General features: G+C 34.9%; 1 protein-coding gene across 4 annotated transcripts in view; it reads left to right on the forward strand.

The window, feature by feature from the left end:
* The first annotated feature begins 1,195 nt into the window (after nt 1-1,195).
* Nucleotides 1,196-13,703, forward strand: part of LOC117343092 (unconventional myosin-Id-like) — a 45,422-nt gene continuing 32,914 nt past the window's right edge. For 2 of the 4 annotated variants that reach the window (XM_033905387.1, XM_033905389.1), the window contains exons 1-4: nt 1,196-1,383; nt 11,576-11,784; nt 12,591-12,684; nt 13,527-13,541. In XM_033905387.1, the coding sequence (XP_033761278.1) occupies nt 1,283-1,383; nt 11,576-11,784; nt 12,591-12,684; nt 13,527-13,541 (419 nt within the window). In that variant the 5' untranslated portion in view covers nt 1,196-1,282. The remainder of the gene's footprint in view (nt 1,384-11,575; nt 11,785-12,590; nt 12,685-13,526; nt 13,542-13,703) is intronic. The other 2 variants (XM_033905388.1, XM_033905390.1) reach the window with 1 other exon arrangement.

Consider the following 13,703-nt stretch of genomic DNA (forward strand, 5'->3'; position numbering starts at 1 on the left):
ATAATTTTGAAAACTGATGTGTACGCAACTGCGTATAGGCAGCTACGCGCCTGTCTTAGATAAAAAAAAAATGGTAATGGAATTAAAAAAACAACATAAAAGGACGGTTTTGCAACAAAAATTATTATGATTATAATAATAAAATTACAATAAACACACACAAAAAAAAAAGAAATATTCACCAATTTCCCAATGTCATTCTTATTCTCCTTTTTAAAACAACACGAGTTACCTCCCTTCTACGAATGCTTATTTTAGCCGATTTAAAAAAAAATATATTGCATTTTTTTTCTGTAAACCTAACTAGACATAGCGCGTCTCTGATCCAGCATAACGTATGTGTACATTGTTCTTGTGCTTGAAAACCTGTTTGCATACCCGAAAATACGTACTATAGGCCCACCCGATATCGTACGTTTTGGCAGATATCTATATATATATACTAACTTCTGGATTTGGCATGCAGGTGTGCTAATCAAATAAAGAGATATTTAAACCCATTATGTACACGTACTGTACACTGTATCTGGCGAGCTGGTTAACACGATCAAACCGATAATTATACAATTTTTATACTGTCCATTTAGAGTGAATTATGTCAGTACAGAAATTATTTGGACAATTACGTCGCGCGCCCTTGATTGATATTATAGGTATTTTCGTCAAACTAGGAACTATATGTTAAAGATCTTCTAGTCAAACCGCATTAACTGCGATGTTCGCATAGCTATTAACTTACACATTTAATACATGCAAATCCTGCAGGGACGTATACCTAATCCCTCTATATATACATGTATGTTCCCTAATGCTAATGCATTTAAGGACTTTTAAAGTTGATCTTAATTATCTAGTTATTTATTTTTCAGTCGCCAGTTATATAAAAAAAATCTTCTATTTTTATTGATATAGTTTGGCCAAAATCCCTGATTCTATGTTTTCCAAATGAAACAAACAATTAATCTCTTGACGAGGAAGTCCGGGGCCCTTATAGAATATATATACAGTATTCTATAATTACAAGTACTTGTAATAGTAAGCTAACATAAGAATGTTTGTGGAGCGATATAATTATTTGTAACTCAAGCATGCAGCATTGGTAGAACCTGCTGTGGTGGTATATAAATAGATTTGAGGTGATAAGGAAAATTCCCCTTTGGCTGGCCTCACAGAATACACGGGAGGTTACGCCATCTACCGATCGCAAAGTAAACGAGCACCTGTGCGCTGAGTTTCGTGGAGTGGACTAGTGTAATATGTGACTGTCAGAAAACTCGACAAAATGGCGGGTAGCATGCACGAAGGGCCTGAATATGGCACAGGGGATTTCGTCCTGTTGCCAGAAGTCTCCATGTCAGCGTTTATGTCCAATTTAAAATTGAGGTAAGTTGTTTACGTCTCGAGCATGCGACAACTACACTAGCTAGGTCCGCACCCTCTTGGCTTTTGGAAGTTTGCCGGGGTTGTCAGCAAAGGTAGCAAAATTAGATAAGATAAACCATACTATTCATAAGTTATATTTTGACATAAAATGACATGAATTTCAGCTTGACAAATTTGCATCTGGCTACGTCAGTATAAATAGGAAACAAGTATTAGTCATTTTATAATATGTGGCACAAATATCCGAACCGAGGTATTTAATTTACTGACAAGGGAAATAACTTTCGTAAACTCCATTTCCTCGTTGAATGTTTGTTTCATTCTAGTGTTAATCTATACGGCATAAATTTGTAAACTGATATATTATTTTAGCTTTCTTATAAAAGGATATGCATCGAAATTTAAAAATAAAAGCATATTACTGTGGATAATCTAAGGAATAGCTCCATGTTTTTTTCAGTATAGGTCAAATTATGACATATCATCATATGTATATTTTGAAGTAAACATTATTTTAAGGCAGTGTGTAAAATGAAAAAAATATAACCTTATATCTAAAAAATGTCCCTGCATGAATCAGCAAATTGTGGGCAAAGTGGGCCTTATTTATTATAATTGTCATTTTGTGATGAGAACTAAGAAATTGACCTGAAGGAGGGGTGGGGGTCTAGGTACATCACTAAACTAATAAAGAATAAATTAGATGTATTAATCATAACTTATGAATCATGTGGTGAGTTTTAGCCATGATGAACAAATCTCAAAGAGTATCTGTAATACGATATCCTTCCTAAGCCTTTAACAGCCAACTGGTTGTGTACTTACAATCATATAAATTACTTAAGGTATAAGTACACACATTCATCATTCAGGAAATGTTGTAAACCAGTTGATGACACATCATATTATTAGTACTCCCAATTTCATGACCTTTCAAAATATGAGTGCTATTGTCAAATTGTTGATTTTTTTCCCATCTGCAATAATTTAAATGTATCTGTCCTTAAATAAGCCATTTTTGCAGAATATTCATTTTCGAGGATATTTATAATTTAAAGAAGCTGTCCAATTACTTAAGATATATATTTATTTAAGTTTAAATTACCAAGGTACATCAATACGATATCTCGGACATATTTGTGCAGATTCAATCGTAAGGCCACACTAAATTAATGTCCATGTCCAGAAAAAAATTTGAAATAATTTTGCCGTGCACCTCCGGAAAAATCTGCAAATCCAGAATTTTTTCCTGTTTCCATCTATTTTCTTGGTCAGTCATTTATAACACACCTAGACGCTTGAAACACGAGTTGTGTAATAAGTGTCGCATTGATTCCGATGAATAATAACAAAAAATGGATGACAGAAACTATGAGGGAAGACGAAAAATAAATAATACAATAAATTGAAATTGGGTGTACTTTTAGAATTAATATATGGGTGTTTTGATAGTAAGTGTACATAGGGGTGTAGCTGCACAAATGTCTAACACGTGGCCATCGATGATCACCAAGCTGATTAACACAGGCAGCATCTGACATGCCACTCGATAGTCTGGAGAAGAATTTTTTATATTATTATCCTATTAAACTCAATCTTTTTTAAGCTCATTATGTATTATAATGCAAAAGATACCACACAATACTCAAAGAATATACCATTTTGCATCTTTTTTTTCCTTCAAAAACTTCCATTGATGAATGATCAAAGAATATACCATTTTGCATCTTTTTTTTTTTTTTTTTTCAAAAACTTCTATTGGGGAATGTCCTCAGCCTATAGACTCCCCATAGAGACTTGAATAGGTTTAATTCATGCAGGCACCTTATTTAGTATAGGCTTTCCCTTGATTGCTCAATTGCTAACTCTGTGTTTACTTGCATTTCTATAAATTAAGGGCTCTTCCAAATCCCCTAAATACTAGAGTATTCCAAGGGAAGCAGACAAAGTGTTGTATCTAAGTGACTTGATCTGCAACAGGTAGACTTAAGCTTGCTCAAGTCATGTTAACACCCAAACCGATCCTCCACCATTATTTTGTTATTAACAGTCCAAGACATCACATGGGCACCAATGTGTTCTCCCTCCTTCCCCAACTAGCTATGGCCCCAAGATTACTTTCATAGGTATAATACTATGTGACATGGACAGAGGGGGCGAAGCATGTGTTTCCCCACACTGATTGATGTAGACCAAAAAATGTATCACAGCCCCTCTCCCCGAAGTGGTGGTGAAACCTGCGAAGACTAGTCTTCCTCCCAGTCTACCTGTCCAGCCTTCTAATCGGTCTCCGTCCATCCTTCAAGGAATGATGGTGAGAGTTGGTATGTATGTATGAGTAGCTACAGATCTGAACCAAGTTCCAGGGTTTATGGGCCAAGGTCAAGATCACTGTTATATTTCTAGCGGGGCCAGTAGGGGACATGTATTGCTTTAGTAATACTGACAGAATGCTTGTTTCCCCAAAGATTGCCCTCACTTATATAATTAGGTAACACTCTATAGACATATTGCCAAAAGACAACTTACTAGCATTGAATTATTGATTCCTATCCCCCAGGGGCCTTATATTATGGATAGGGCAAAAAGGGATCAAATTGACTGAAATTTCAAATAATCTTTTTTTCAAGGCCCAGATAGGATAGAATCGAAAATTCTTCACAAATGGAAAAGTCCTAGGGTGCTTTACCAAAATTGTGAATTTCATGACACTTATGGGTGTTGTATCTAATCTTATGGGGTAAACTTTATTTTATATAGGGAATCTGATTTGCCAATAATTCAAACTTGTAGAATCATTGGTATATGATGGCAGTTTGATGGTATATATGCACATATTGGCCCTGATCATGACCCCCAAGGGGCTGAGGTGGGTAGAACTTGATCAGATGACCCATAGGTGTGATAGGCCTCTTGTTTGTGTTGTTTAATTTCTGATATTTAAAATTTATTTTAAATATCCATTCACAATTATAGCTGGATTTAATTCTAGCCTTTAGTATGACATTTGTACATGTAAAAACATCCTGTTGAATATTGATATTAGGTGCCCAATTCTAATCAGGCATGTAGTGCATTTTTCCAACGACCCACCCTCAGGTGGCAAACACCAATAGGCTGTTCACAATGCACCGGCCTGAACCAGCAATGTCATTAAATAAACAACAGTTACAAAATTACAATGAATTTTTCATCATCTGGATAATACACTTTAATAGGTGAATAAAAAAATAAAAAGTTTAACCTGTTCGTTTTGACCAGTGTCCATGTGTTGCCCTGGAATTAACTTACCAGCTCACCATCTACATAAGCATTTCATGCCACTACAAATGTGCCAGCTATTGTGCAGAATTGTTAGAGAAAACTAATTAGCACTTATTCCTTGTAGTCAAACGCATGTTATATGATTTCGTAATATATTTCACAGCCCCTTGATTGGCCCTACCTAATTTAAATTGCAGCTCATGAGTCTATTTACTTGCTATATATATACTGATCAGTTTACAGAAAAGTCTCGGTGTCAAAGTTTTGTAGTTTTAGGATTTTATACCCATATTTCTTATCACATACTTCTGTTCCTAGGCTAAACTACCAAACATCGAGAGGAATCGCGTTTCTCAGTACCAGTACATTACTGTTTGTTCTTGGTGGGGCAGTGTTTGTAAGGCTGCTGTCACCCCTAGATTTTCAATGGGTCTAAACTACTTCAGAAGATGGAAGGGGTTATTGAATAAAATTAGGTGGATATTTTAGTTTTTTCACTGATGAAGTTTGTGCTTCACCTCACTTATATTATAATCAGAAAAAAACCCAGGATGATTCACTGGACAAATTTCATTTACATGTATATATATTTATATCAAACTATTAAATATGAAATTGTCTAAAGTAATTGACTAAAATGACGAATATCTAATTCAAGAAAGTTTATAGAATGAGTGATGTGGCCAAAAATGATATTGGCAAATTGTAAATAACACTAAGTGAATCAATTACTGACAAATTACATGTGCAGAGCTTGACAGTGTCGGAGGCCATATTGTTCAGATCCTGATTTTATATTTAATTATACAGATAAATTGAAACACAAGATGATTATTTTACACATATAGCTTAAAATCATTATTGAAACTATAAGATTAATAGGAAAATCATATTTGTTTTCTCAAAATTACACTTCTTAACTCTGCCTTGACAGTGATTTGGAGTAAAAAAATGAAATATAAATGTATACTAAAATTGTATACACTTTTTAAATGAGCTACGTATATACATCATCTGAAAAAGTAAACAAAATGTTCAAACTTCCACCTTGCTGTATTATGATATGGGATTTATTGAAGGAGCTTGAACCCTTCAACTCATGACAAATCAAGTAGAAAGATAGTTTTGAAATTAATTGCTCAGCATGCTTGACAATGTTGACTTAGACAACACTTCCACTAGAATGTCGGAGGAAGATATAGTGGGTTTACTTAGGTACAGGATCTGACTCAGAAACTACACATCACATTTCAGTAACAGTATTAAAGTAGCATTGTCAGCTTCCTTTCCTAAAATATACTCATATTTCAGGAAAGGTTTAAAGAACATATGGAACGTCTTCACTCTTAATTCTGCCATATATATTTTGAAAGGTTACGACATTTTAGATTACAACTTGAGATAATTATTTACTGGATATTATTAATGATCAGTTTCTCTGAATTGTGATGACTGAAAAATAGAAATCAGCGTCTCTGTTAATTTGATCTGATAATTATGTCTCGCCTTAGAATGAAGGAAGATATATATGGCATTAGTCCTTCTTTTTCTTCTTTAATTCTTCTTTTAATAAAATATAATAATTTCTTGCCAGAATCATATAACTTCTTAAGCATTGAAGATTTAGTAATGAAACGGCATAGCTTCATATTCATAAAGACAACATACATGTGAAATGCATTGCTGTTAGGTCACAGTGACCTTGGCCTCAAGGTCAAAGGTCAAGTAAGTGCAAATATCCAATAATAGGTATATTCATGAAGCTTACAGCATATATACTTTCATCAAAAATACTTGTATGATCAGTTAAAGCTGATGTGCAGTGATCATTATGACCTGCCTTTAGGTCAAGGTCAAAGGTTCAGAGAAGTGTTAATTTTGTCTTGTCTGGGCCTTAATTTCTAAACCTTTGAAGATACGAAAGTGACGTCACTTGTGCAAGTGTCATAACCATATCTTCAATGGTATACAGTATAGTTGCATGACCTAAAGCTGATGTCAGTGAACTGCAGTTACTTCATTGTGAGCTTGACCTCTAGGTCAAACAAATGAAAGTTGGTCAGCATTTTCTTGGCCAACAAGGGTTTCTAACACTTTTGAAGATATGTTGAAGAAACGAGTAGTTGCATCCTCTAAAGATAATGTGCAAAGCACTACTGTAGGTCACTGTGACCTTGCATGACCTCAAGGTAAAATGTCTTATAATTTTTGCCTGGACAATAACTATTCAACCTTTAAGGACATCTTAACGAAAATTGCTGTACATCGATCTTTATCATCCACAGTGACCTTAATCACCAGGGGGTGCATATATATAGTAGGGGAGAAAGGGAGACATATGTTTTTGTTCACATAAACGATCTCTAGTTTCAGCTTTTTCCTAAAAATATGAAAATAAATGCCCTGATGCATAACATGATCATGATTTTACGGCTGTATAAAATCAGGTCTTTTATTTCAATGTTAAGCTAACCATGCTTACAGAGTCTGTATATTGATGTGTTATCTGGAATTTATAGCATGTACAGTATCCAGTGTTAGTTGATGTAGTTAAATAATTCAATAAAATCTGACAGGTTTGTACCTAGCCTTCCTGAGGTATTGCTTACATTGATGTATTCACATGTACATGGTTTGTTATATTTAGGGTCCCATACAAAAGTGTGGGTGCCATATCGCTGTGTCCATCTGTCTGTCAGCCTGTCCATCTTATCCATCTGTCTGTCAGCCTGTCCTTCTTATCCATCTGTCTGTCAGCCTGTCCGCTGTGTCCATCTGTCTGTCAGCCTGTCCGCTGTGTGTCTGTCAGCCTGTCCGCTGTGTCCATCTGTCTGTCAGCCTGTCTGCCAGCACTTTATAAATTTCCATGCAATAACTTGAGTTTCCTTGGACTGATCGAACTAAAACTTTATACAGTATTTTCTTATTGAACGTGCTTTCTTAGAATTATCGCTTTTCAGCTTCCAAGGTCAAGGTCACTGTTACTTTTAATAGAAATCAGTTACCAAGGAATAACTTGAGATTCCTTGGGATGATGATACTCAAACTTCATACAGTGCTTCCTTATTGAAAGAGTTGCTTTTCAGCGTCAAAATTCAAAGGTCAAATAAGGTCACTGTTACTAAATATAAATGAACAAAATAATTTTAAAAAACAAACTTTCTAATACTTTTGATATAAACATGCCATGATTATACATAACAGGAAGTCTGTTCAATTTACCTGTAGTGTTAACACTAGTACTGTTGTATTTGAAGATATACTGGAAAGTTTTAAATGTCTGCTGTTTTCGGTATTTGTATAGATGTGTACAAACAGGTTTGTATTTTTTCACAATTGAATACATGTATAGGCAGACTCTTACACTAGTACTACATCAAGTCAAATCTGCAAACCAGGGTTTCATTAAATACTATCAAATTCTTGGAGACTCTGTCAATATTTTATCCCCTCCTAGCAGCAGGTATAAAAGTGCTACAGTAATATCTCCATCTCACTCGAGTTGGTAGATTATATGTTATTCAATGAAGGATGTCTAAATGACCTGTTTATTTACTCGAGTAGGTCCTGAATTGAATTGTAGTATAAAATTCCTGTGAAACAACTGACCTGGATGTTTAAGAATCTGAAATCGACACTTACAGGGTGATGAAACGTGACACTGTGAAACTAGGGCGTAGGCACCTTTATCATGCTGGACATCTTAAACAGCATGATATCTGTAATCTCTTTTACTGTAAAACATAGTTTTATCAGTATCTATGTCTAAAAAAATCTTTTGATAAAGGTGGGAAAACGTGACTTCGATCTTTTGTCTAAAATAATTGATTTTCTAGTTTATATGTGTATATTGACAAATATTTTATCAAAACTGTTGTTCCTTGAAACTCACTGAAGCTATATAAGATCGTGTAAATAAGGTAGGGAATTAGATATGGTATAGTTTGTGTACTATAAAGTACATGTATGTACCTGTGGAGTAAGGTTTATATACCTACAATAAAACTTGAACTAGTCCTATATCTCTGGTACTTAATATGGCTGTCACACATTGTCACTATTACAGATTTATAGCAAGTGATGGACATGGACTCATATATGGACATCACTGATGATCATTAAACACTGATCTTTATAGCTAATAATACACCTCTTAGTCCATCACTGTCCTCTTGGCCAATTCTGTGTTTGATAATGATAAAGGAATTTGTACAAAACACAGTACAAGACATCAGCACTTTTCATTACATTTGTATAGGTACAGCTGTAGAGTCAGATCATGGGAATCATCAGTGATGATAAGGGCAATATGGTTGGCCAGCTGCTACTTATACAATTTTTGTTTTTGTGCTTTTTGTATTAATAGATCCTTAAATCTATGACATCCAAATCCAGAACTCTATTGAAGCTAAAAATGATCTTGAATTTGCTGAAAGAAAGAAAGTATTTCTGGCCTAAAATTGGTACTCCAATCTCGATGGTCAGGCCCATTAGGCCTCTTATAAAGGACTAGGTTTCATAAATATAATGTCACATCAAACTGATGAGGATGTAAACAAATTACAAATATGTGTTTCCTTATTCAAATCCAATTATTAATCATCCATTGTTTACAAACAATTAATGTTGGGCATCTCGATTGTTACACAGCAAGCATTATGTTACAATTACCGCATTTATCCGCAAAAAACATTAAATTACAACTACCGCATTTATCCGCAAAAAAGCTTGCCCACAGGAGTAAGCCCTACACCCACATTTATTTCAACAAGCCCTTTCACTTTGGCAGTGCCATCCATTTAAAAATAGTGTAATAAGCTAAATGTGGTTCATAAATATGGCGTATTATCAAATTTAAAATGATTAAAATTTGATCACTAGGGCAGCCCGGTCCATTTCCCTGCACGCGCAGCTGTGAGTGGGCTGCCTCGGTTAGGGATCTGAACGACTGTCCTTATGTGAGAATAAATAAAGTAATAATGATATCCCCCCTCAATATGTTCCTCAATCCTATAATGAAATCATATTGGATGTTTTCAGCTGTTCTTTAATGTTCCTATAGAGATTCAATGACTTAAAATACTGAAATTCCACCACCCAAGTATAGGTATGGACCAATTTGACAGTGACTGTTGAATAATAAGTGCATGACTGTTGAGGACATAAGGGGTGTGTCTTGAGTGCAGTACATGTAAAACAGTGTGTTTTTTACCCAAACATGGTAGTGATAGTTATTTATGTACATCCGTCTTATACACAGTGTCATATATTGACAGCTGCTGTAGTTATAGGTATTGTTAACAAGACAATGAATCCTATATACATCCCAAGGTACTATGATAATAGGATGTAGGAGTCGTGATGAAAGTGTGTATATATTATATACATTCATGAGTAAAAGACACAAGCTTTTAACTAGTGTATTTTTTCTAAATTTGAAAATTAACTAACAAGAGCTAGATTATCATCTAGCTGTCGATCACTCGGGGAACATGCATGCTTTTCCAAAATCACCACAACTTTTTTACCTACAAATGCACCCAGATCAAAGACAACACAGCCAAAGTCACAGCTAAATATTAGACTTTATATATATAATTAATCTCTGTCAGATTCAATTGTGCCGTCCCTTCCTTGATGTGGCAGGTTTTAATTGCTACTATTGTTTGTAGTGATGATTTTTTAAAGGTTCACCCTAAGAATTAATTGTGTTCATTCTTTCAGAGCTGGAGTGCTGTCAGTAATGTGTAGGTTTCACACACATGTGTCAGCGTGTTTACATGAAATCTTTATCAGTTTACTGACACATTAAGACAAGTGATACAAAAGGGATTTTTAACGACCATTCAAATTACCCTTCCTCTTCTTACCGCTCTTTCTGAGACTTTCATTATTTTACAACAATTGTGAAGCAAGTTATATAAACTTATATTCAATTAGGTCACTTCATCGGCAATAAATGGGAAAACCGCACACAAACAAGACACACAGAGAAATCGACCATTCAAAGGTGCTTCCATACTATTATGTAGCAGTTTTATGATTATTGAATTGAGAAAAAATTACTGAAATTTTACTGAATTTTGGAGTTTGCTAAAAACTAACTATATATATTGACTTTTCACGGTCCTCATGACTCGAGCTGTTGGTGTCTCCTTGATGCCCGTATCCTCATACCATGACTCGAGCTGTTGGTGTCTCCTTGACGCCCGTACCCTCATACCATATCTCTGGCTCAGTTTGGTGTCTCCTTGACGCCCGTATCCTCATACCATGACTCGAGCTGTTGGTGTCTCCTTGACGCCCGTACCCTCATACCATATCTCTGGCTCAGTTTGGTGTCTCCTTGACGCCCGTACCCTCATACCATGACTCGAGCTGTTGGTGTCTCCTTGACGCCCGTACCCTCATACCATATCTCTGGCTCAGTTTGGTGTCTCCTTGACGCCCGTATCCTCATACCATGACTTGAGCTGTTGGTGTCTCATTGACGCCCGTATCCTCATACCATGACTCGAGCTGTTGGTGTCTCCTTGACATCCGTATCCTCATACCATGACTCGAGCTGTTGGTGTCTCCTTGACATTCGTATCCTCATACCATGACTCGAGCTGTTGGTGTCTCCTTGACATCCGTATCCTCATACCATGACTCGAGCTGTTGGTGTCTCATTGACGTCCGTATCCTCATACTATGACTCGAGCTGTTGGTGTCTCCTTGACATTCGTATCCTCATATCATATCTCTGGCTGAGTCGGAATCTCATGGATAATCCTACTCAAATGACTTCAGAATGTCCCAAAATCCCCTACAAAGAACAAAACCACAGATGTATATTATTTTACCTGTTAATTAAGCAGGCACAATTACCTGATGTAAATTTCATGTAGAAAAACATTTCATGTATTCCTGTTTGTTTGCTTTACAGATATGAAAAAAACAGAATTTACACGTACATTGGGGAGGTGGTGGTGTCGGTCAACCCCTACCGTACCTTGGACATCTACGACAAAAGTTTTGTTGACCAATACCGGGGCCGCGAGATCTATGAACGACCTCCACACATATTTGCCCTGGCCGACAGTGCTTACAAAACGATGAAGAGAAACAGTCGAGACACATGTATCGTTATCTCAGGTATAACATCATTTAACTTTTATTCAACTTTTATTTTCTTCTTTTTTGTGGTACACCTTTCAAATAAAAAAGTAAAAAAAGAATGTAGTTATCTATTTAAAATATTTGCATTGTTTTTAATATAATCATGTATGCTATTTCAAATATAAAAACAAAAAAGATTTAAATAATAATTTAGAATAAACCAAAGAATTAGCCTATACACTTTATCCCAACTCAAATGAGCCTGCATTATCAAATGATTTCCATTGGCATTGGATAACAAACAATTTGTGTATATTCAAATTGTCCTGTGTACAAATTGGTTTATTCATCGTCTGTCAATCTGATATTTATGCTGTTTCTTGAGAAAAAAAGTATTTCTCAAATTCCATATGTAGGTTTGTCGTGGTCCTTAGTTTGCCTATTCAACACTATTTCTCGAGAAGTACTAAAGATATTTTTCTCAAACTCCATCTGTAGGTTCCCCCCAGTCCATAGATAAGCTACTTGTGTGTAGCCTTCCTTCTTATCTACATATCTGCATGAGTGACTTCAACTTCAAAGTTGCATTAGAATCAGATGAGCAATATACAGGCTTGTTTGGCCTCTTATGCTAATGGCTTTAGAGGAGATGAGATGACTATGCTACACACAGGGTAAAGACGTTGTACATGCTTTATATGGCATAGATAATTGTCAATTCAATCTTCATTTAAAAGAACATAATTTTAATTTGCATAGAAGTTTTTTACCTTAATTTCTAGTATTGCGTGTTTAGTAATGCAGAATTTATTCATAATACCACAAAATTATCTTCATTACAGGTGAAAGTGGCTCAGGTAAGACAGAGGCTTCAAAAATTATCATGAGGTACATCGCTGCAGTTACCAATCTCGGTGGACAGAAGGAAGTGGAAAGGTATTAGGGCCAAACATTCAAGTTTTAATATGAATTTCATTAAAGATAATTTAAGATTAAAATCAATAATTAAATATATTTATGATTTGAAAAAGATTCATCACTAGATGTGTATAGATTATATGATTACTAACATTGATATCAGACGTTTTGTATACAAGAACAGTCCCCTATTGATAAAACATAGAACTAAATAATTCCTCTCTGTCTGTCTTGTATATATGTGTGTTCATACATATAAGTTGTTTGCCCTTTAGCAGCTTCATTCCTCATGGGATTTTGTTAAATTTTCACACAAAGATAAAGGACCTTGGATGAGTTCAAGTTTCAGGGTTTTTGGTTCAAGGTCAAAGTCATTACTATATTTAGCAGGGGTCATTCTACTGCTTTAATAATATCCAGTATGCTTGTTTTATTTAAGTTTGATATTAGTAAGACTATTTTTTATGAAATTAAAATAATGCAAACAAATCAAAGCTTGTATTGAATGGACAAATGTAATAAAACATTCTGGAAAGCAGCAGAACTGTTTAGGGGTGATATCATTTGTATTCAAGTCTGGATCCTAAGCTTATGGATTGAAAAAAACCCATAACATAGTAAAGTATGAAAGAAGATGGTAACTCACAAAATCATATTGAAGTATAAAAATGGAATCCTACATAGAGACCTCAACCCTCATGTATATTAAATGTTTTAGGTTAACATTCTAAAGAAAATCTGTCGAACAGGAAATAACATAACTTAATATGATAACAATCTTCACAAAATTACCTTCCACTAAAGTCTTAATATAACTTGAAAGAATCTCATTATGAAATTTGTTTAAATATTTATTACAGGAATGAGGTAGAAAGGTAAAAGTTTAAGATCATTTATGTAGTTCAACTGTGTTCACTTATAAAACCTACACAAAATTGTGAATGTCTGCTCAAGGATAAATACCTCTATATCCGATATCTCTGCATGTAAAATCTGAGAAAACTATAACATGGAAATTATTTCATCCTGCCATTTCC

This window comes from Pecten maximus, chromosome 15 (assembly GCF_902652985.1).
Source record: "Pecten maximus chromosome 15, xPecMax1.1, whole genome shotgun sequence".
Classification (NCBI taxonomy): domain Eukaryota; kingdom Metazoa; phylum Mollusca; class Bivalvia; order Pectinida; family Pectinidae; genus Pecten; species Pecten maximus.